General features: G+C 50.2%; 7 protein-coding genes across 7 annotated transcripts; 3 read left to right on the top strand and 4 right to left on the bottom strand.

Annotated features, from left to right (window-relative positions):
* Positions 1–1,445: 1,445 nt before the first annotated feature.
* On the top strand, positions 1,446–3,132 carry BBA_06831 (major facilitator superfamily transporter; the record flags this gene model as incomplete). The annotated part of the gene is made up of 2 exons (XM_008601928.1): positions 1,446–1,629; positions 1,736–3,132. The coding sequence occupies 2 exons, from the start codon at positions 1,446–1,448 to the stop codon at positions 3,130–3,132; spliced, it is 1,581 nt and encodes a 526-aa protein (XP_008600150.1).
* Positions 3,133–3,908: 776 nt separating this feature from the next.
* BBA_06830 (endonuclease/Exonuclease/phosphatase protein) lies at positions 3,909–7,725 on the top strand (the record flags this gene model as incomplete). The annotated part of the gene is made up of 3 exons (XM_008601927.1): positions 3,909–6,127; positions 6,180–6,868; positions 6,932–7,725. The coding sequence occupies 3 exons, from the start codon at positions 3,909–3,911 to the stop codon at positions 7,723–7,725; spliced, it is 3,702 nt and encodes a 1,233-aa protein (XP_008600149.1).
* A 171-nt stretch (positions 7,726–7,896) lies between these two features.
* BBA_06829 (Exo70 exocyst complex subunit) lies at positions 7,897–9,848 on the bottom strand (the record flags this gene model as incomplete). The annotated part of the gene is made up of 2 exons (XM_008601926.1): positions 7,897–9,584; positions 9,632–9,848. The coding sequence occupies 2 exons, from the start codon at positions 9,846–9,848 to the stop codon at positions 7,897–7,899; spliced, it is 1,905 nt and encodes a 634-aa protein (XP_008600148.1).
* Positions 9,849–10,245: 397 nt separating this feature from the next.
* BBA_06828 (MCM2/3/5 family protein) lies at positions 10,246–13,025 on the top strand (the record flags this gene model as incomplete). The annotated part of the gene is made up of 3 exons (XM_008601925.1): positions 10,246–10,318; positions 10,377–12,936; positions 12,992–13,025. The coding sequence occupies 3 exons, from the start codon at positions 10,246–10,248 to the stop codon at positions 13,023–13,025; spliced, it is 2,667 nt and encodes an 888-aa protein (XP_008600147.1).
* Positions 13,026–13,298: 273 nt separating this feature from the next.
* BBA_06827 (MAK32 protein) lies at positions 13,299–14,605 on the bottom strand (the record flags this gene model as incomplete). The annotated part of the gene is made up of 2 exons (XM_008601924.1): positions 13,299–14,443; positions 14,515–14,605. 2 exons carry the CDS (start codon positions 14,603–14,605, stop codon positions 13,299–13,301), a joined length of 1,236 nt encoding a protein of 411 aa, XP_008600146.1.
* A 977-nt stretch (positions 14,606–15,582) lies between these two features.
* Positions 15,583–17,391, bottom strand: BBA_06826 (glucose oxidase precursor; the record flags this gene model as incomplete). Its single annotated transcript, XM_008601923.1, has 1 exon — positions 15,583–17,391. The coding sequence occupies one exon, from the start codon at positions 17,389–17,391 to the stop codon at positions 15,583–15,585; it is 1,809 nt and encodes a 602-aa protein (XP_008600145.1).
* Positions 17,392–19,697: 2,306 nt separating this feature from the next.
* On the bottom strand, positions 19,698–20,008 carry BBA_06825 (uncharacterized protein; the record flags this gene model as incomplete). The annotated part of the gene is made up of 2 exons (XM_008601922.1): positions 19,698–19,936; positions 19,999–20,008. The coding sequence occupies 2 exons, from the start codon at positions 20,006–20,008 to the stop codon at positions 19,698–19,700; spliced, it is 249 nt and encodes an 82-aa protein (XP_008600144.1).
* Positions 20,009–22,077: the final 2,069 nt, after the last annotated feature.

The raw sequence follows: 22,077 nt of genomic DNA, 5'->3' as shown, positions 1-22,077 counted from the left end.
GATAGGTCCCCTTGCAGCGACCCCGCCAGCAGCTGGGGGGGGGGGGATTTCTGGGTAAGGGCAGGTTTTCGAGGCACAACCCCGCATTCTTGGACAACAACCCTCGGCCTATTCGGAGGGGATAAGCTTGTGATTGGGGTGGGTTTGGTGTGTAAACTCGGCAAAGGTTGGCCATGGCAAAAAAAGTCTAATAACGGGGGATGTGCTGAAAGTGGAGTCGGCGGAAATGCAGCTTCCGCCTCGCGTTGTTGCACGTCATGGCGCGTGTCAGCTGTGCGTTTAATTATTAAAAGATTAGAAATATATTAGTTTATTCGCAGGTACCTAGTATGTAAACGGCGTCTCCGGCGTGCCATTGGCGGCGTTCATTGATCTGTTGACTACACCACCCACTGTAGCATGGCAGCGTTGGCGCACATGTCCGATAATGTAGGGATGAACCATTACGCAGATCAAAGTGCACTTGTTGTATCAGCTTTCTTTGGGAATAATACAGTACAATCGTTGCGTTTTCTTTAAAAAAGGCTACTTTACTTGTTTAATAGCTGCCTTTTCTTTTTTCTCTCTCTCTTCCCCGCCTATACAAGTCCCTTTTGGAAGAAGTCACAACCCCCCACCTCGACATGAGAAGCTCGGCTTTAAGCCAAAAACCAACAGAGTAGCTCCACGCTCTTCACTGCAGGTTGCTGCATCCACTTGTGCCAGCCATCTACGACAAGGCATCGAGTAGCGCAGATCAATCAGCCTAGGATATTTAAAACATTATAAGTCGCATGCCTCCTTTGCCCGTGAATGACGGAATGAACAATGTTAGTTTTAACAATGATAATTATCGTAAAGGCAATCAGTCTTGATTCGTGTTATCAATCATTATCCTACAAGTCAGTCACGCAAGAGCATCATATAAATTAAAGTGGAGACTTCATGACTCCCAGGCAATGAGAATTGAGTGCACTCAGTCAATATGCACAACAAACAATATATTGATTGAAAAGGCGATTGCGTTGCCGGTTTCCCTAACCTCTTTTTTTCTGTGGGTATATTTCTGGACGTATTGTGCTCTCGACCCAAATCTGTGCTTCGCTCAGCACAAGTGGCCAATTCGCCGACGCTCCGTCTATACTCAAATGCTTACTTTACTGCTTCATCTTGACTCGGCAAACCGAGACGACAACATGGATCTACTAAACAAACAAAAGCCGGAGTTGCGATGAGGTCGTGACAGGTGGCGTAATATTCAGCGTCCAATTAACCTAGAATTATCAGATGTTGCAACATTTGCCGGCGGGATGCCCGCGATGCCCGCTTCCTAGCGTCGGTGATTGACAACCAATTCCCCGACCCCCACCGCCTCCCCCTTTGAAGCCCCGACTTCAACTTTTTTTGTTGATGATGCCAGATTTGTGCATCAATTCAGGTTTGCAATGGCCGTCTAGCATTTCAGCATGGCAGACAAGGAAGGCCTTGTCCTCCCCGTGTCGGAGCGCGACACGCACAATGCTCTCAGCGACAACTCGACTGCGGTCAAGGAACCTTCAATTGCCGAGTCGGTCTGGATATCATCTTCCATGTCCAAGACCAGGGAGATGCTCTTTGTTGGAATTGTCTGTATGGCTCAATTCTGTACTCGTAAGTTTTGCGCCTTGTTACCATCTTACCATCTTATCATCTTGCCATCTTACCATCTTACCATTCTCACACTTGACCATTGTTACTAATTTGCGTGTCAATACAGAGGCTGCCTACATGGGGACCTTGGTCCTCTTGCGAAAAATCGGCCGTAGCTTTGGCGTTGCAGACCCTGCCCAGCTGGCGTGGCTCGTTGCCGGCTACTCCCTGACAGTCGGCACTTTCATCCTCATCTCTGGCCGACTCGGCGACATTTTTGGCTACAAAACCATGCTCATTGTCGGCTTCGCCTGGTTCTCGCTCTGGTCGCTCGTATCCGGCCTGAGCGTCTACTCCGACTTTACCCTCGCCGTCTTCTCGCGCGTCCTGCAAGGCATAGGCCCCGCGCTGTGCCTGCCCAACGCCCTGGCCATTCTGGGCTCGGCGTATCCGCCGGGGAGCCACCGCAAAGCAATGGTGTTTGCGTGTTTTGGCGCGGTGGCCCCGATTGGGGGCGTGTGCGGCGGCGTCTTTGGGTCCTTGCTGGCCATGGCCTGGTGGCCGTGGGCGCTCTGGGCCATGGCCGTCTGGCTCGCCGTGTTGGCCGTGGCGGCATACTTGATTATCCCGAAGCCGCCTCAGCGAAAGGAGGAGCCTCGCTCAGTGCGCGCGTGGATTGTGGCTCTGGATGCGCCTGCGGCTGTCGTGGGCGTTACGGCTCTGATTCTCTTCAACTTTGCCTGGACGCAGGCACCCATCAGCGGCTGGCGTACCCCAACAGTTATTGTGCCGCTTATACTTGGCTTACTGCTCTTTGCGGGGTTTGCATACATGGAGCTCAAGATGAGCGAGCATCCTCTTTTGCCGTTTGATGCGTTCAAGCCTGACATTTGCTTTGTTCTCGCTGCACTCGTCTGCGGTTGGGCCACCTTTGGTATCTGGACTCTGTACCTGGTCCAAATTCTGGAAGATGTTCGTGGTCTATCGCCAGTCCTTACATCAGTGTACTTTGCGCCCGTTATTATTGCCGGCGCAGTCGCTGCTTTCATCACGGGCAAACTCTTGGGCCCGCTGCAGGTCCGCCCGGCATTGGTCATGATGATGGCGTTGACAGCATTTACCATTGGCATCATATTGACCTCATTCGCCCCTGTTCATCAGATATATTGGGGCCAGATTTTTGTTTCCATGCTTGTAATGCCCTTTGGCATGGACATGAGCTTCCCCGCAGCGACATTGACACTGTCTAATGCAGTGGCGAAACAACACCAAGGCATCGGGGCTAGTCTGGTCAATACTGTTGTCAACTACGGCATCGCACTAGGCGTCGGTATTGCTGGAACCGTCGAAGTCAACGTACGAGGGCCGTCCGACTCATCCGACGATCGCTTCAACGGGTTTCGCTCAGGCTTGTATACAGGGATTGGTTTAGCTGGAGTGGGCATGGCAACATGTGTTGTATTCTTGTTTAAACGGCACAATGTGCACCAAGATGCACAAGCTGTCAACCTTTGTAGTCACTAGCGGCGCATTTGGACCGAGTGCTTTTTATATATAGATTCAGAGGGCATAGACTTTAGACAATAGGGCGGAATGTAAATAAGAATAAATACATATAAGAGGAAATAAATATAAAAGGAAATATAATAAGAGGAAATATAAATAAGAGAAAATATAAATAAGAGAAAATATAAATAAGAGTAGAAATATAAATAAGAGAAAATTTGAATAAAATTAAATATAAATAAGAGGAAATATAGATAAGAGGAAATATAAATGAAAAAAAATATAAATAAGAGTGGAAATGTTGGAGTATTATATTGTATAAACGAATGCCTAGCCAACCAACCCCACTAAGCCTGATCACCATCCTGAACCGAAACCTGCAGTCATTCACCGAATTTTCTTAGTTTTGAATATTTCGTGAGTCAAAAAAAGCCTTCTTTCTACACGACAGTCATTTTATAGATTAGGCATCTGCTAAATTGAAGAGTCGCTGCTGGTGCTTAAGGTGTGACTCACTGGTGGATATGGCCTATGATCCTTCTGAAACCCGCCCAAGATCAGCATAACCACGCTTATTACTTTTGGCTGAGCTTCACCTCTTGCCTCTGCATATACTTTAAAAAGACGTAAACCCTGAAATTTTCTGCGATACATTGTCGCAATTCATCCATCATCCTAGCATCCTTTTTCTGCATTTCTCTGAGCGTTCTGCGAGCCTTGACGAGCACACCACTTGGGCGTCAACCCCGTCTTGAGTATCATCTTCATCATCCAGGCAACCACCCAGTTTCATCATGGAGACAACATTAGAATCTGACCCACAATCGAAATTCTATGCGTCGTCGCATGACACAGCACTATGCATCATCCCTCCTCAATGCCATTGGCCAGCCATCAACCAGCTGCGAAGACTCAACGACAAGGCCTACGCCAAGTGGCCACCACACATCAACCTTGTCTATCCCTTTGTGCACCCCAGTGCTGTCCAAGACGCTGCCACGACTCTTGTTCAGCTCGATTTTCTGTCTAGTCTACTTCCACGACGGGTCTGTCTCTCAGATGCGGACGTCTTTGTGCACGACAAACACAGGACGCTGTATTTGAAACCAAATGACACAGCAGCGACCGACTTGCTCAGGCTTGTGAACAAGGTCCGCTTGTCACTAGGCTGGTCGGCACAGTTAGAATATCATCCTCATTTGACTGTTGGTCAGAGCGACGAGGCATGCTCGAGTACACATGATTTCCTAATGCATAAAGCCCGTCTGCTGACACCAGTGTCTTGGGATGCGCCACAACTTGCCATTATGGTCCGCGATACTTGCCGAGATGCCGCGGATGGGCTTCGGCGGATGAAGCTCTGGAAACGTTTCAATGTTGAATCAAGAGACTGGGTCGAGCTTGCGCTTCCTCGGGACGAACTTGTCTTTGTCGACGATAAGAATGGCCACTCTCAGGCCTCTAGAGCATATGCGCAGCCTGCTTATCAGTGGCACCCAAGCAATGGAATCTGGAAGATTTTTGATGCTTCATCGCTGAAGCCAAGTTCAAACGTCCTGACTTCTCTCATTGTTGCTACTTATAATGTTCACGCCGAGGTTCATTGGCCGCCCGACACGTCGAGGAATTCGGCTCTCATTGCCAACCTCTTATCCCGACGTGCCGAAGCTGATGTACTCGTCCTAGAAGAAGTGTCTGACCACTTTCTTCCCGACCTCCTCAGAGACAAAGTCGTTTGCGCCAAGTACCCTTACTGTACTCATGGCCCGCCTGATCAGCCTGGGATTGGCCCTCTCCCCAGTCTCCTCAATATTGTAATTTTGAGCAAGTTTCCACTGTCATGGAAATACCTCCCGCTCCACCGCCGACACAAAGGGTCTGCGGTCGCGACGTTTCCGACCATCTCGTTTTTCGCTCCTCTGTCCGAGGCCATTACCGAGCCGCTCATCGTCGTGGGCTGTCACTTGAGCCAGGGCCTGACGCATGACGCCCTCTCGTCTAAAAAGGCCCAAGTTTCAAGTTTGCAGCAGCATCTCCATCAAAAGTACAACAAGAACCCGTGCATAATTGCCGGCGACTTCAACGTGACAACCTCCTCCTACACGATTGACATGGCGCAAAGAGGTGGCGCTCTCTCCAAGAATGGTAGACCGTGTCTAGACGATACCCACGATGTGCTATCCAAAAGTGGGTTCGACGATGCCTGGTTAGCTACGAAACTGACAACCGGTGAATCGTCCGAGGTGGTGCTAGCCAACGAGGCCATCATGGATCTCTACGAGGGAGAGCAAGGTGCCACATTCAATCCGCTCGAGAACAAGTTGGCTAAAAAGCTCGTCGGTGGTGGAGCATTAGACAAACGACCTCAACGCTACGATCGCATTCTGTATAGTTTGCAGCTCCCTCTACGACCTGCTGCTTTCAACATGTTTGGCAAAGATGTCATGACGCAGATTGCTGATCAAAGCTTGGTCCACGCTAGTGATCACTGGGGTATCCGTTGTCTTTTTGCGGAGAAGAACACGCGTACTGGTGTTTCCGTGGGCAGCATCTTGGATCGTGTAAAGGCTATCGAGCTGACCAAAGCCGCGGATTCCTTGGGTGGGTTTGAAGACCTCAAGCGGGCATTGCTTGCCTGTGGATATGTGCCAACCACAAGTGAACAAGGGACAAGGAGGCAAGCAATTACCATTTTGGAAAATGTCTTGCTGGGCATTGACCAGGCAAAGCCGGAGAAACAAGGTCGCGGACATGTTGGCTTGATCCTCGTTCCAGTAGGCTCATACGGTCTTGGTGTGTGGACGAGCTCCGACCATGTCGACTGCCTCTGCATTGGGACGATGAGCTCCAAGACATTTTTCCGCATGGCCCTTCAGCGCCTGAGAAAGGCCTCTGATGGAGGAATGCGCATATTGAGAAAGGCCTCGACCAGCACTGGCACCATGCTAAAGCTCCAGATTCTTGGCATCAAATTTACTCTTCATTACTGCGCCGCCACCTCCATAGTAGAAAAGTAAGAACTTGTTGTCTACAGACGTGCTCGATCATTACCTGACTACTAGCAGATATCCTCGGGTTATGAACTTGCCCTCCGACCACCCCGAATTCGCTCTCCCCGTTCAGACCTTGGCCAAGCTAAAGCCCGCCAGGGACCTGTACTACCTTTTGCGTTCCATCCCTGATCTGGCCAAGTTTAGAGTTGCTTTCCTTTTCATCAAGGCCTGGGCCAGCTCGCGCGGCATCTACGGCGCCCGGTTCGGTCTCTTAAGCGGCATCCACATTACGGTTCTGCTCGTCCCCATCTGCAAGCAGCTTGCAGCCATCTCAATGGCTGTGTCGACAACGGACATTCTCACTACATTTTTTAGCCACTATGCCGATCTTGAATGGGAAACGCATGTTGTATTAGATCCATTCTATCATAGAGAGCTACGCTATCACCGGACGTCGAGGGAGCCTTTCTGTCTCTTGGGGTGGCATGCGCCAGCTTTAAATACCGCCATGGCTGCTTCGACACCTACTGTCAAGTCAATCGCCGCTGAACTCTCCAAAGCGAATTCTCTATTGTCCCAACCAGGTGCAACTTGGGGTACTATTCTTGGTCCTGCCAGTACAGCAGCCTCCGGGGTGCGCGATTTCCTCCAGAACTTCAAAAGCTATGTCAAGATTGATGCCCGATTTTGGGGACCGTCTCCTTCGAGCGGCCGCAAGTTTCTGAGCTGGTTGGAGTCGCGCTGCGTTGCGGTTCTAGCTGGTCAGTCGAGACTATTCTCCAATATTTCGGCAATAAATTGTCTTGACTAATTCCATTTGACAGACATGACTAGAAAAGCACCATCCCTCCTGCCCCGACTATGGCCTGGGCGATTCATTGACCGCCCCAATACCGATACAGTAACAGGCTCGGAGTATCACTGCTTTTATCTCATCGGCCTAGCGTGGAACAGCGAAGACGGTGACCGCGCCAAAGACGACGCCAAAGCCACCAAGTTGGTCATCGACGGCCTTTCAAACGACTTCGAAAATAGAATACGCAGTGATGCCAAATATTACGACGCCGATTCTTGCTGGATGGCCGCCAGCGTTGTCAACACTTCCGATATTGCCTCGGCGGTTCTCGACCCAGATTATCTCGATGACGCCGACGTAGCATTCGATGATTTTGAGGAAGATGATGTCGACAGCAGTTCTGACGGGGCAGACGAGGACGAAGAACCAGCTCTCGATAGCAGCGACGACAAAGCAGGTTCGTCGCACGCCAAGTCACGCCGTGCCGCCACTCGCCATGTAAAGCTCAATGTGCCCACGTCCGTCAAGCCCGAGGACATGGGTAGGTTCCGCCCGGCGTCCGATGTCCTCAACCGGCTGCGCTGGGACCGTGCCCTAGACGCTGATGACTTCATCGTTGGTTTCGAGGATCGCTTCGCGGGGCCTCAGGAAAAGGCGCTTGCGCAGTGGAAGACGGAGCAGACGGACGAGGAGTTCATTCCACAGCACCGCATCCTCTACTTCAAACGACGCAGCGACGACCGCGTTGTCTGGGAGCGCAAGACACGCATTGATCGTATATTCGGCAGTGGTGTGGTAGCCGCAGACAGCGCAGTGGAATAGGCCGGGTAACTGCCGAGAAAATAACGCAAACAAGTGAAAGCTGAAAGAAAGAATCGAATAGGTTTTCTTGGTGATCCTGATTAAGATTCAAGTCTTCTCGCTAGCCAGTAGCAATGAGCCTCAACTTTCCATCCAACTACATCGTCCAGCACGTCTTGCAAAGAGCCACTATTACGTGCTGAGGCTGACGAATACGGCTGCAATAGAAGTCTTATCATGCTTAACATACTTGCCCTTGCCCTTGTCAATCTCATGATAGCGGTCCCAGAAGCGATCATACAGCGGCTGCAGCTTCTGACGAATATCTTGGCCAAACATGCCGCGCACCTCGCGCTCCATGGTATAGGCCCTGTGCTTAGTCACCATGTCGTCAAAGGCGCTGTTGAACTGCTGAAACTTTTCTTTGATCTTGTCCTTGTCCTTGCTGCTAAGGGCCTTGACGACCGTGGCTGAGTCGATGGGGCCGCCCGACTGTGGGCGAGCGCGCTGCGAGGTGTGGATAGTGTCGAAGAGGTAGACAGACAGGTCTTTGCACACGTCCGTGTAGGCGAGCGTCGCCTTTTTACGCCACGGGTCGAGCACTTCGAGGCGGGGTTGCAGAAGCGGTGCCAGGTCGGAGGTCACAATAGAGCGCTGGATGATGACTACGCTGTTGGCGAGGAAGACGCCCTGTGTAGACTTGTTTCGGATCAGGAGACGCATCTTCGAGTCCAGTGACGTGAGGAGCGCCTCTATCATGTCGAGGCAGTAATGTGTGAAGATTTGTTGGCCGTCAGCAGTGACATCGAATGTTGCGAGGCTGGGGATGGCGTCCACACCACGCGCGGAAGCGCCATTCTTCCAGCCGCCGTCGCCAAGTGAAAACATAATGCTGGCCACAGGACGGAGAAACTCCATCATAGCTTGAAGACGCTGCATAGTCTCTGACACGATAGGGAGAGGGGTACCATCATTGGGTAATGTTTGAACGGCACCAATCTTGCGTTTTGTATCCTCGAGAAGTTCTGCCAGTGAGGACTTGGCTGTTTCTCTCACGGGCTTGAGAGCGGCCGCAAGTTGTGTCTTGAGTTCGCCGGTTCTGGTCTCTAGGTTTCCAGACAGCTTTGAAAGAATCTCTGTGACTTCATAGGCGAGGTAGCAATCAGTTGCTAGGTGTTGTTTAATGTGAGCGTTGAGTTCACGCAACGTTCTGGCTAGCTCGGCGAGAGGAGCTTGGCATGCAGCCTGGAACACAGGCCCCCAATCTTCGCGGGCAAATATGCTGCAGACGTTTTCATACTCTGCGGCGAACATGCCTTCCATTGCCAGTGCATATGTTCCGATGCCGTTAGTGCCGGATCTGTAGATGGCTCCGGGGTTCTTCTTCTTCGCTGTATTTACGCTGGCAGCTGCCAGGTTAACCAGAGACGCTGACAAGTATGGCCCGCGAATTTCGGCATAAATTTTCGCAATCGGTGATTCGAATCCGGCTGCTCTTTGGTTGCTTTCAAGGTGTGAATATATGAGGCCGAGCCGCGTGATGGTCTCCTGAGGTAGGACGGGGAACTCCTTTTCTTTGGTAATAAAATGCAATGGCTCGAGTGATCGCGGTGTTTCGTTACGAAGCAGCTTGTCAAAGAATGCTTCTAGTTGCGTATTTCCGTTCTTGATGAGGCGCGTCAAATCAGCCATCGTACTTTGATTTGCCCGCAAATTGGACGCTTGCATGTCGGCATGCGACCTCTGTATACGATTCAATGATCCCAGGTAGGCGGACAGACCAGCCTTTTCGGGGCCAGCCCGAATAATCTGCTCTTCATCATCTTTACTGTCTGCTGGTTTTCGTAGGCGGTCGATTGCGGATATGACGGAGTCGATATCTTATAGAGTCAGCGACGAGTAGGGCGAGGTTCTCGAGAGAGCTTACTTGATCCCAGTATCTGCAATCGCCGAGTCTCGCCACTCAATGGTCCAGCCACATCGCGCACGCTTTGGCCCGTAGCCTCAAGTCTGCCGAGGCATACTTGGATCTTTTTGGTGAGCTGGGCTGTTTTGTCCAGACGTGAATTAAGGACATCAACTTCGGCCCGTGCCTCTTCGTCAACGGCGTTGAGCGACACGTTTGAAGCCAGACCGACAGCCATATTTTCGTAGTCTGATGCGCTTCGCAAATCTGAAATGCAACGACCGGACACGCGATTCGCGCTGCAATCGCAACAATTATAGCTCTTTATCGGGTGCTAAGTTTTGGTCACATCAAACAACAGGAGAGTCAGATGGCTGTTGAGCTTCCAGCTAGAGGTGGGGCGCGCTGGCCAGCCCCCATCGCCGTTGGTCTCCAATGCTTAGTAACCTCATCGGCCCAAATTAATACCCAGCTTGGCGCCCTGCAACCACTTTACGCGTAGTGTCGCGTCTCAACGCGTTTTCGCGTGTCTACTAGACCCTTACCACACACCTCACCCTCCATCCCACATTGTCCCTCTTCGCCAGTCCACTCTGCTGTTGACAAAGCTGTTCCTCTCAGTATATTCACCCACCATGGATCAGTTTATGCTTCAAGATGAGGGCGTTATTGACCGCATTCGCCAAGCGGAGGAGTTTCTGGATCCCAGTAAGCTACCACTAATCCGCGTCCAACGGGCTACGACGATACTAAATGCTATTCTCAGGCGATCCTCATGCGCGAAGCTACAGATCAGACATTATTCTCATGCTGCAGAAGAATCAGCGGCGCTTGACTGTCAACCTCGACCACGTCCGAGATCACAACGAGAACCTCGCAAAAGGCATCCTCGAGCAACCCTTCGACTACACGCTGGCCTTCAATCATGCATTGAAGCAGATTATTGGTGCATTACAACCATCGCAGGCCCGACCCGATCAGCAAGCCGCCGATACCGTCTACTACTGTGCTTGGGCGGGCAGCTTTGGACTGAACGCTTGCAACCCCCGCACACTCTCGTCTCAAAACCTCAATTGCATGGTCTCGCTCGAAGGAATCGTCACGCGATGCTCCTTGATCCGACCCAAAGTTGTCCGCAGTGTTCACTGGAATGAGAAGAAGCAAAAATTCCACTTTCGGGAGTATCAAGACCAGACTATGACGAATGGCGTTACAACGTCAAGTGTCTATCCTCGCGAAGACGACAACGGAAACCCACTGCTCACTGAATATGGCTTTTGTACCTATCGTGATCACCAGACCATTTCCATTCAGGAAATGCCCGAGCGTGCGCCTGCTGGTCAGCTACCTCGTGGTGTTGACGTGATTCTGGACGATGACCTCGTGGATAAGGTGAAGCCTGGTGACAGAGTTCAGCTTGTTGGAATTTTCAGAACGCTGGGTAACCGGAATACCAGTCACAACAGCGCCCTGTTCAAAGCCGTCATTCTTGCCAACAACATTGTGTTGCTCGCTTCCAAGTCTGGTGGTGGCGTCGCTCAGGCCACCATTACCGATACGGATATTCGAAACATCAATAAAATTGCCAAAAAGAAGAACCTTCTTGAGCTTCTGTCACAGTCTTTGGCTCCCAGTATATACGGACATGATCACATCAAGAAGGCAATCCTCTTGATGCTTCTCGGTGGTATGGAGAAGAATCTCGAAAACGGTACTCACTTGAGAGGTGATATCAATATTCTCATGGTCGGTGACCCGTCTACAGCCAAATCGCAACTCTTGCGTTTCGTTCTGAATACCGCCCCTCTTGCTATCGCTACCACCGGCCGTGGTTCGTCCGGTGTTGGTTTGACCGCTGCCGTCACATCAGACAAGGAGACTGGCGAACGTCGTTTGGAAGCGGGAGCAATGGTCATGGCTGACCGTGGTGTCGTCTGTATTGACGAATTCGATAAGATGTCGGACAATGATCGTGTTGCTATTCACGAAGTCATGGAACAACAAACAGTCACGATTGCGAAAGCCGGTATTCACACCTCTCTGAATGCTCGATGCTCCGTCGTTGCTGCTGCCAACCCCATCTACGGCCAGTACGACCCCCACAAGGATCCTCACAAGAACATTGCCCTGCCCGATTCACTACTCTCCCGTTTCGACTTGCTGTTTGTCGTAACCGACGATATTGAGGATACGCGTGATCGTCAGGTTTCGGAGCATGTCCTTCGTATGCACAGGTATCGTCAACCTGGAACAGAAGAGGGAGCACCCGTTCGAGAGCAGGCCTCTCAATTCCTTGGCGTGTCTGCCGATACACAAGCTGGGACGCAGCGTCCAACCGAGGTTTTTGAGAAGTTTGATGCTATGCTACACGCTGGTGTTACACACACTTCGGGTCGAGGCTCCAACAAGAAGCCTGAGATTCTGAGCATTTCTTTCATGAAGAAGTATATACAGTACGCCAAGACTCGTATCAAGCCCATCTTGACTCAGGAGGCGTCCGACCGCATCTCGGAAATTTATGTTGGTCTCCGAAACGACGGGATGGAGGGTAATCAGCGCCGTACCTCGCCTCTTACTGTGCGTACGCTTGAAACTCTCATTCGTTTGGCTACTGCGCATGCCAAGTCTCGTCTATCAAACCGAGTGGAAGAACGCGATGCAGCTGCTGCCGAGGCTATCTTGCGTTTTGCGCTTTTCAAGGAAGTTGTTGTAGTGTCGCGAAAGAAACGCAGAAGAACCGCTACTGTCGACTTTGCTTCTTCAAGCGAGGACGATTCCGACGATGATGACGATGACGATGACGATGGTGCTGCTGACAGTGGCGCTAGACCGACGCCGAGTACTACACGCACAACACGTTCGCGCGGTGCGGCGTCCGGTGCGAACGTTGAGCACGGCAGCAATGGCGTCCATGACGAGGAGGAAGACGGGGGTGAAGGGGCAGAGGACGAAGCTGAATCTTTGGCTACACGACGTTCAGGAAGAACCACTCGATCGACCAATGCTGCGTCTGAGTCACAGACGTCGTTTGGTTCTTCGATGCCTGCCTCTCAACTGCCCAGCCAAACACAGGAAGATCAAGATCTGGCTAGTGGTGCTGCCTCTCTTGCTATCGATGATAGCCCAATTGCTGCTCCTCGTCTGGCTGCATTCAGAACGGCTCTTGGTCAGCTTCTCAACACTCCGCTGTTTGAGGACGATTCGGCTGGTCTCGAGGATGTCATTGGAGCTGTCAACCAAAAGATTGGAAATCGCAGCGGCGGTTCTTTTGAACGCGAAGAAGCTGTCAAGGCCCTCAAGAAGCTTGAGGAAGCCAACCACATCATGTGAGTTTATATCATTTCCATGTTCTACGAATGTGAGCTAATTTTTTCCACAAAGGTTTGCGGATGGTGAGCTTGTCTACAAGATTTAAGGATGCAATTTATGGTTTACTTGCTGCTTTCTGAATGATGAATATATGGCGTCAGGTGCATTCAACTCGAATGCAAGATTTTAATGAACCGGGTCCAACGTTAGATGAACGCTAATAAAGACGTATTAAAATGAAAAGCTTTTCAAGTGGATGCCGACTATGATGTGTCAAACAACTTTTATCAGCCGATAGGCTTCTAGTCATGACTGGGTTTCCAACACTGGGATTTTGAAAGATGAAACTCGTAAATCTTGCCACTTTGATATGGCGTCGTCACAGGCGCTCTTGAAACTCACGCAATCGGGCAAGTGGGTTCTCGCCGTTCCAGGTTTCTTCGCCGCCATCGTTTTGACGCAAGGTTGGGGGTCCGACCTGCTCAATGGCGAAACTTGCAGCGACAGTACCCCACACAGCTGCCGTTTCAATGTCTTCATCGCGAGCAAGTGCTACAGACAGGCCTCCGAGGAATGTGTTGCCGCCACCTGTCGGGTCTACCACTTTGGAAGCGTCCTGGTGATAGGCTGGGATCCATTTCTGGACGCCGGGGTCGACTTCGATTTCCTCCGAGTCAATAACGCCGTCGTCGCCTTGTAGCAGCCCCGCAAGAAGCGACTCCATGTCGGTATCGGGCTGCAGCGAGCCGTGGATGAGGGCCTTGCGGCGGGCCGACTTGACGCCCTGGGGCCTCTTGCGCTTGCGGCCGCCGTTCTTGGCGACGTAGCAGCCCTTTTCGCCGGCGCGCACGACGAGCGCGTACGACTGCAGCGGCATGCTGGCCAGCAGCTGCTCGCAGGCCTGCTCGACGGCGTCGGGGGAGATGGCGCCCGTCTCCGGGTCGAGGCCGTCGCCGCCGAGAAAGGCGGCGAGCTCGGCGTGGTTGGGGCTGCAGACGTCGACGAGGGGCAGGCAGTTTGTGCAGTTGAGCAGCTCGTTGGGGTGGCAGAGGTCCGGGACGGGCTCCCAGATGAACATGGGCTTGATGTAAGCGTCATCATGCGACGCGGTGGCGGCACGGCGACGGGCGGTGATGTCGCGGACTAGCTCCTGGCAGCGCAAGGGCGAGCAGATGAGGTGGAACGACTTGGACTGCAGCAGTGCCGAGTCGAGGTCCGCGCCGGTGAGGCGCCGCTTGGGCGTCGTGTACTGAAATGCGCGCTTTTGGTCCGCGCCGGCGTCGTAGCCGTTCCACCCGCGCGTCGTTAGGCGGCTCGCGTCGTGCCGGTACACTGCGTGCGTGTCCCACGTGTCGATGAGCTCGGCCAGCGCGGGCGGGAAATCGGAGCCCTTGTCAACGACCCATCCGACGGTCTTGGATAGCGGTGATGGCGATAAAAGACGAGCGCCTAGCGCCGAGTACGTGCCTGCGCCACCGAGAATGTCCTTGGCTGGAGGTGTAGGTGGGAGGAAGTCAATGTCATCTATGAGTGAGCGTGAGCAGGCAATTCGTCAAGGGAATAGCCGCAGAAAACCGCGGATTGCACAAGTGTACCAATAATGAACATGCCGAGTGTGACAAAGTCTATGGGTGTAGTTTGGACGTCTGTGTCGCCGGCGTCGGTGGCATTTGAGTGCGGTGCCATGTTGCTGCCCCCCCGCGTTGAATGGTGTCACGTCTTCTGCAGCGGCGCAATGCTCTGTGGCTCGGGCGATGCAGCGGCGCCGTTCAACTGAGCCAATTTGCAGATGGCAGCCCGCATTAACGGCTAACTTTGAGCTGAGCTGGTTCAGGCTTCTATGTAGACGTCAAAGTTGGGTGCAACAGAGCGGCGGTGAATGATGGAGGTCAAGTCGGGACTGCAGAAAAAGTCATGGTGCATTGGCTGTAGCCGTGCCCACTGTGTCGGCTGTTAACAAAAGGAATTGCATCCGCGCCGCAGGGTCAATATATCTTCTGGTCAATTTTCCTGATAATCAGTCAACATGTCAGAGGTTTTTCAGGCACACTTTGCATAAAGAAATTGAGATTCGCGAAAGTAGGTAGCCGTCCGATTGTACCACGTTTGCCGCTGTGGAGGACAAGGCTGGGCCGGTCAGGCAGCCATTACGATACCAGGGGCTTACTTAGTGCCGTCAGATAAGTACACCCCGGTATAAAAAATTGGCTATAGGTGTCCTTTTTATATGCTTTTTAAAAGACTGTTATATATTCAGTACTTATTCTTAAGAACTCTAATATAATATTTTAAAGATTACTTCCTGTTATATTATTTTCTAGAGAGTCTAACTTTCTACCGACATTTAGTTTGCAAAATAACATGATTATTACTTTAAAAAGGCAAAGGTCTGCAAGGAACAAAATAAGTTGCCCTTGGAGAGTTGACGCAGCTTGCTAAATGCGTAAAAGATGGTGTTATTCTTAATATTAGTAAGACAATATAGTTATATCAAGATCAAGCTACTTTCAGAGTGCTAGACCTTACTATATATTTAGGAAAGCGTAATGTTTTAACTCTTATATTTACTGTATAGCTATAAGTATATGCAAACTTTTCTCGTTGGCAAGTCCAAGCTCAAATATCGATCTAGGCGCACGACACCCATTGAAGCTTGAACCAGTTTAAGATTTCGCATAATCCTCCAGGATGGACTCGGCAATGCGCAGAGCCATGCCGTAGAAGATTGTCATGACATGAGAAGACACCTGGGTTGGAGGGATAGAGCCGTCAATGACACGCAGGCCCTGGGTGTCGTAAACCTTGGCAGCTGCATCAACAACACCACCAAGCTCTCTGGACATCATGGAGCAGGTTCCCACAGCGTGCCAGTTGGCGCGGAAGTTGTCCTTGACATATTCAGCCCACTGCCCTAAAGTTGCGTCCTCGGGCACCTCAGGGCCCGGTATCACCTCCCCGTCGAAATAGCTGGCCATTGCTCCGCTGTTTTGTAGCTTGCGAGCCAGCCTGGTCGCGGCGGCCTGTCCGAGAAGATCGAGCTCGTTGAAGAGGAATTTTGGGTCGTTGGCAAACTGCCAGCGATAGGGCTCGCTGCTGAGGATATGGGTAGAGCCGCGAGTAAAGGGAATGAGATCCCACAAGTCAAAATTTATTTGCCCCGAGGTGTCCAGAAAGAGCTCAGAATATGCCACGTCCTCATGAAGCAGCCAGTCGCGGTAATTCTCGTATTGGATCTTGAGTGCAGTGACGTTGTGGAAGCCGCCGCGCGCGACAGTCTCCTCGGCCCATTGGTCCATCTTGGTCTCGAGCAGCTCTGTGGCATACGCAACGTCTTCTCCAAAGGTCTCGGTAAAGTTGGCAAAGTAGATAGCCTGGCCCTGCCCAGCACCAGCGGACGTGCTGCGCGCGCGGACAGTCGTGGTAGTCTGGTCTTGCATGTTGATGCCGACAGGCAGCTCTACCAGCTGGGTGACGTTGGCCTTGTCAAGGACGGACTTTAGGCCAATGCCAGAGTACTCCAGGATCAAAGGCGAAATTGAAGAGCCGGCGGCCAGCAAAACCTCATGCTTAGTGTAGGCATTAAAGTTGACAGCCTTGTTGGTGCCAAAGTTAACTCCAATTGCCTTTAGTATGGGAGCTTTTTGATCAAAGAGAACCTTTCCCACAGCGTGTCCGGTCAAGACCTTGAGGTTCTTGCGACGGTAATTAGGAAGCAGCCATTCACGGGCTGCATCAGCGCGCACTTGGTCCTCGAGAAGGTTGTTGGGGATCATGGACACGCCACGAGGGTGGCCACAGTTAAAGTCCACCTGGGTTGGGACGCCGAGGGCAGAAGTGGTGTTCATAAGTGCCTTCATCAGCGGAGACCAAGGTTGGCCGTTGTCGCGAGGCCCAGAGTGGACGGTGCCGTTGAATCCGTGACAAGCCGGGTCAAAGAAATGGCCCGCGGCAACCTGGACTGCAGTTGGGGCACGGGCACGCTCAGCCCGATTCATGTAGGGCAATATGTTGTCCCAGGTCCAGCCCTCGTTGCCAAAGACCTTTTCCCAGGAATCAATCTGGACCTTGTCCGGACGGGTCCATGAGTTGCCGTTGATTAGCGTAGAACCACCGAGACCTTTTCCAGACTTGATGTTGTCGGTACGGTTATTGATGAGAGGCACAGTGAGATAGTTGTGGTCAACAGTGGTGCCAAAGACTTCACCGTATCTGTTTGGATTCTTAATCACAGGTCCGCTATTGGACTCGTAAAATCCCGCCTCAATGACCAGGACCTCGATGTTGGGGTTCTCTGTCAGCTTGGCGGCAACAGTCAGGCCGGTCAAGCCGCCACCCGCGATAATGTAATCAAACGTCTTGTCGGCGACATCTTTCGGGTCGATGAGTAGACTGGCTTGAACATCGATTTGCTCAGATACCAGGTAGGCGCCAGTAGTGGCCAGAAGCCAACCACAGAAGATAAAAAATCTCATGGCAGTCTCACAGGAAGCGTCGGGAGGCTGGTCAGGAAAAGGCAGCGATTGAAGCGTAGTCAAGATATTGTCTTTCCCGCATTTATAGGAGCGAGACAGGCAGTCTGTAACATGGCTCACAGTAATAGACTTTGTACTCCAAACAATAGGGCCGATGAGAAGATACGGTCATGCCAAGAGGATCTTGATTCAGTTTGAACGATAAGGTCAAAGGACCGAAGTCTAGTGGATATACATCAAAATACCAATCCCACAAAGAGTTTAGTAATGGCTCTATCTAGAATAGTAAATGAGGAGTCGATGAGATCTATCTGTTTTCTCTGCGTTGAGGTGATTTCTGGATTTTTCAGCTGGACGAATCGGAGAGTACCTTGAGAGTTGTAGGATGTCTTTTTAAAGATTCAAACAAGCTTAGTGAGAGTCCCATAGTGCTTTGCGGGCATAATTACTAAAAGGAATCATAGTAGCACGAAACGATGTAACGTCATGTATTCGCCATCTTCCTTGACCGACTCGTTGGTCCCCACACGATGAATATTAATTCGCTCAACTTGATTCCTCAAAGGACTCTTGTAGTCTCCGTTTTGAGTGCCTATTGTACTTGATTCAGGAACTGATACTCTACGATAGTAGATCGAGCGGCAGTGAAGGAGCCTAGGACTGGTTACTCAGAGCGCAGGATGCCTTCCTGGCAAGGGATCAGAGGTGATGGCAGCAATGCCGACCAAAGCACTAAATTTACAGTAGAACGTCAGCTGCAAAATGAAGTCAGCCGAATAAAGCGTGAAGGTGCGAGTTGCTGTACTCATAGGTAAATTTGTCATCATCCTCTGGCTAGCTGCAGGTTGAATCAACTGTCAGGCAGGCACCACACAGGGGGCACCCACTCTTCCATACTAATACACTGTCATCTATCAATTATCTCCGTTATACCAATGGCTCGGCGATAACAAACAACGGCCCGCCGGAAAACCCGGCAACTTGTAAAAAGCTACTGTAGCGACACTAGCAAGCGACTCAAATCTAGGATGCGCTGACTAATCGACGATAAAGACTGTTTTTTATTTTTAGAAAATGACCCAAGTCTCTATATTCTCGTATCAAGGTTGTAAATCCGTATATACTTGCCAACATACTTATCTGACGACTGAGAGCAAGGCATATATATTACGTCTTGTGGCGCAAGCTAATGCTGGTCTTGGCAGCCGAACTAAAATAGGTAGCCCATAATTGAAAGTTTTAATGCATAATTTATACACGACAGAATTCTTGTTATAGTGAGCATCATCTCGAGATGGTGCCAGTCTGTGCCACAAGTAGAGCCGAGATCTGAAAGCTTTTTACGCAATTGCATAAACCCTACGGATCAGGTTTGAAAAGCAACATACATCAACCTCCGTCATAACCCACCCAATTCCACAGACCTGCTGCGCCTTCTATCATTTAGCTTTGTCTCATTAATTGTGCCAACCATTCAAAATATGCTCGTAGTGAAAGCCCTAACAATATGCACGCTTTGAACTTGAAAGACCCTTCTACCGCTACACAGGACTGGGAAAAAAGTAAGACTAGATCTTACATTTTCTGACATCAACCTACTGTCGTCCACGAATGGCATCAAGGCCGCCAGCGAGGTTCTACACCATGCTAGTCTAGCTTTTATGAGCGACTAGTTTACCTAAGGGGAGTCATCTGTTCGAGAAGGTGTTTTTCTTTGGGAACGTTGTTGCTCAAACCAGCACCGGAACCGAAAGATTGTTAGCAAGCGGCCAATTTCGCGGGGCAGACGCTTTACTCACTCTGTCTTGCTTTCTTGGAAATAATAACCCACCTGCTAATATAGAAATTCTATTCTGATTCGCTAGTTCTGATGATCTACAATATCGCAAGTTTCTTGAGAAGAATGACGCTAAGTGCTCTGGCGGGAACAGTCAAACTTACTGTAAATTGATGAGCGTACCTATTCAACTTAACTAATTAATTATATCTACTTAGCAGCCGCGGCAGCGGTAGCAGCAGGTAGTAGGGATATATAGAATAGTAAGATATATTATTTCTTTAAAAAAATACCTCTCTTTATATAGGAGATATACTAGAAACTATATACCTTTAACAGCTCTATATATACTATTACGTGAGGCTTGTCTACGTAGTATAAAAGGGTCGTCTACGTAGCACTACTCTTTTATAATCACCTATCGGTCGCTAAAAACCGTATGCAAAAACATAATCGTGCCGAGCACTGCTATTCTCCTAACTACAAGCATGAAGCTATCGCCACCTACTACCGGGCTGTTTCGTAACCGCTATTTGGAGTAGTAAAACCCAAGCAACCCTTCTCGAAACTTCTCGGGACTTTTGGAGTAATCCTTCAAAATGGACGCCGTCAAGGGGCTAACTGAAGCGCCACTCTTGGACACATCGCTAACATAGGAAACAGTAGCGCTACCATAATCGCCCGTCTTCGCATACTCCATAGCACGGTCAACAGTGACCCTCTCCTCCGGAATCAACGACTTATAAATCTCCTCCTGTCGTTCCGAACCTATCCCACGAGTTAGTCTGGCCGCAAACATCGGGTTTCATACCCGGATCCGTTCAACATACTAAGTGCCATGGCGCCTGAACCGAGCCAACAACAGCTGGCGACAGTAAACCTTGTCGCTGTCTCTCGACTGCACAACACACGTTTGGAAAGAAAAAAAGGCACGCTGTCCCCGCGCGACCAAGACAGAGTACGCTGAGAAACTTTGCAAAGTTCTCCTAACAAAGCGATACCACGCGGATAAAGTTTAGGACCAGTCCAAAACAATAGCCAAGGCCGAGAGAAATGCAGCGCCTCCGATGTTCAAGTTGTTTGCTCACTCTGTTCGACAGTCGTCAATGTGGAAGAAAGGAAGGTAGTTGCAACAAAACACACAGGGTCCCCGTCCTCCCTTATATACCCGCAAAGTCTCCGACAACTATTCAAGGAGAAGGGCTAGCGCACCTGACCGAGATGACGGGGGTCAACGGATTGAACACAAAGGACACGTCAACGGGTTGCGTACTGGTCAGTCAGACTTGAACCTGTAAACATACCTTATCTGTTGTCCGGGAGGAAACAGAGGATGGTGATGCGGCGACCCGTCCGTTGATTGGTCTTGAGTGGTTTGGGAACCGATTGTGTTTCGTGTGGTGGCTGCTTTTACCCCGGTAGGGCGCTTACGTGACGAGCTAGAAAAGTGCATGTGTCCCTTTTGTTCGGTTTCCCTTATGTTTTCCTTTACTCATTCAACACGGTTAGCAGCGAAGCGTCTTCCTACAGGCAGTAGTTGGAGCGGGCGATTGTTATTGGGGAGCATCGACTCTTGTGTTTTGCGCTTTGGTATTGACCCTTGCTCTGCGGTAGCAGGAACGGTAACGTGAACCTGTGCATCGGCGAGATGAGTTTTGAGGTTTGTTTCCTGTTTGTGTTTGTGACGACGCGGAGCGGGCGACGAAGTTGGCTCGTTGGATCGAGGGTGAGCTGGTGCGAGTAGGAGTGGACATCTTTCTTACGAGAAGACTGAATCATGGGTTGGGTCGCCGCTGATTGTGTTGGCAGCGAGGGTCTCGGGCGGAACTAGGTTCTGCCACGTATGCAGACCTGTTTGGGATGAAAGCACAGTACGAGGAGTTTTTACGGGAGTTGTTGAGTGTGTATCCGTGTACCATTCGGTCGGGAAAGCAGCGGGATCTCTTGGAACCGTACGGGGTGGACGAGACGGCATGCTGCGTTTGCATGTAGGGAGTTAACTTGGTGCACGTTGCGTGCGCGTGGAACGTCAGTGACGGAGGAGGGAGCATAGTGAATAGAATATGGATGTGTGCACCTGGCTACCACTAAAACCTCAGTAACAGTGTCATCTGACAAGCAAACAAGACTAGAACCCCCCCCCCCCCCCTTTGGCCAGAATATGGAAATAAAAAGCGTGGGGCACCCGGAACGGAGTGAATGTGACCTAAGTGAAGCGTAGCGGAACGTCGTTCAGGCATCTCGAACCAAGTACTACCAACCAAACACCACGAGAAGAATGACCAAGAAGAAACAACAAAGAACAAGGCTACAGACAAACACGACGGGAAGGAGTGTACTACCCAACGACTAGGAGGGAGTGGATACCTTGACTAACGGGAAGTACAAATAATGATATATAAAGATTATAGATATACTACTTGTGCTCGCCCCCACTTTAGCCGCGATTCCGGCCAGGCAAGCTAGCTCTCATCACACTCTCTTAAAGAGGGTACTCCCCACTAAATTCAGCACACCATTAATCTTATCAGGTACCTTTCCTACTAAAATAAGTATATAAGATATAAATACACTTCTATATATATCTTACTAATATTAGAATATATAGGTATAAGAATTAGGAATAGAGCTAATAGCTATTATATATCTTATAATCTAGCTTTAAAAATAATATTTTCTTTATTATTACTAAGTTACTTTTTTTAGATATAAAATTTATATATAAATACTAGTTAGTTTTAGTAGTATATTAAATTGAGTAAGAAGTACCCTCTTTAAATAAGTATAGTAAGAGCTAGCTTATCTAGCTAAAATTATAGCTAAAGTAGGGGTAAGTATAAGTATAATCTAGTAAATTATAAAAAGATTAACTATAAGATTAATATAACGTGGTTAATAAGCGAGTAGCG

Source organism: Beauveria bassiana (assembly GCF_000280675.1).
Source record: "Beauveria bassiana ARSEF 2860 unplaced genomic scaffold BBA_S00021, whole genome shotgun sequence".
Lineage (NCBI taxonomy): Eukaryota > Fungi > Ascomycota > Sordariomycetes > Hypocreales > Cordycipitaceae > Beauveria > Beauveria bassiana.
Note: the sequence above shows the minus strand (reverse complement) of the source record. Positions and strands in the feature narration are given on the sequence as shown.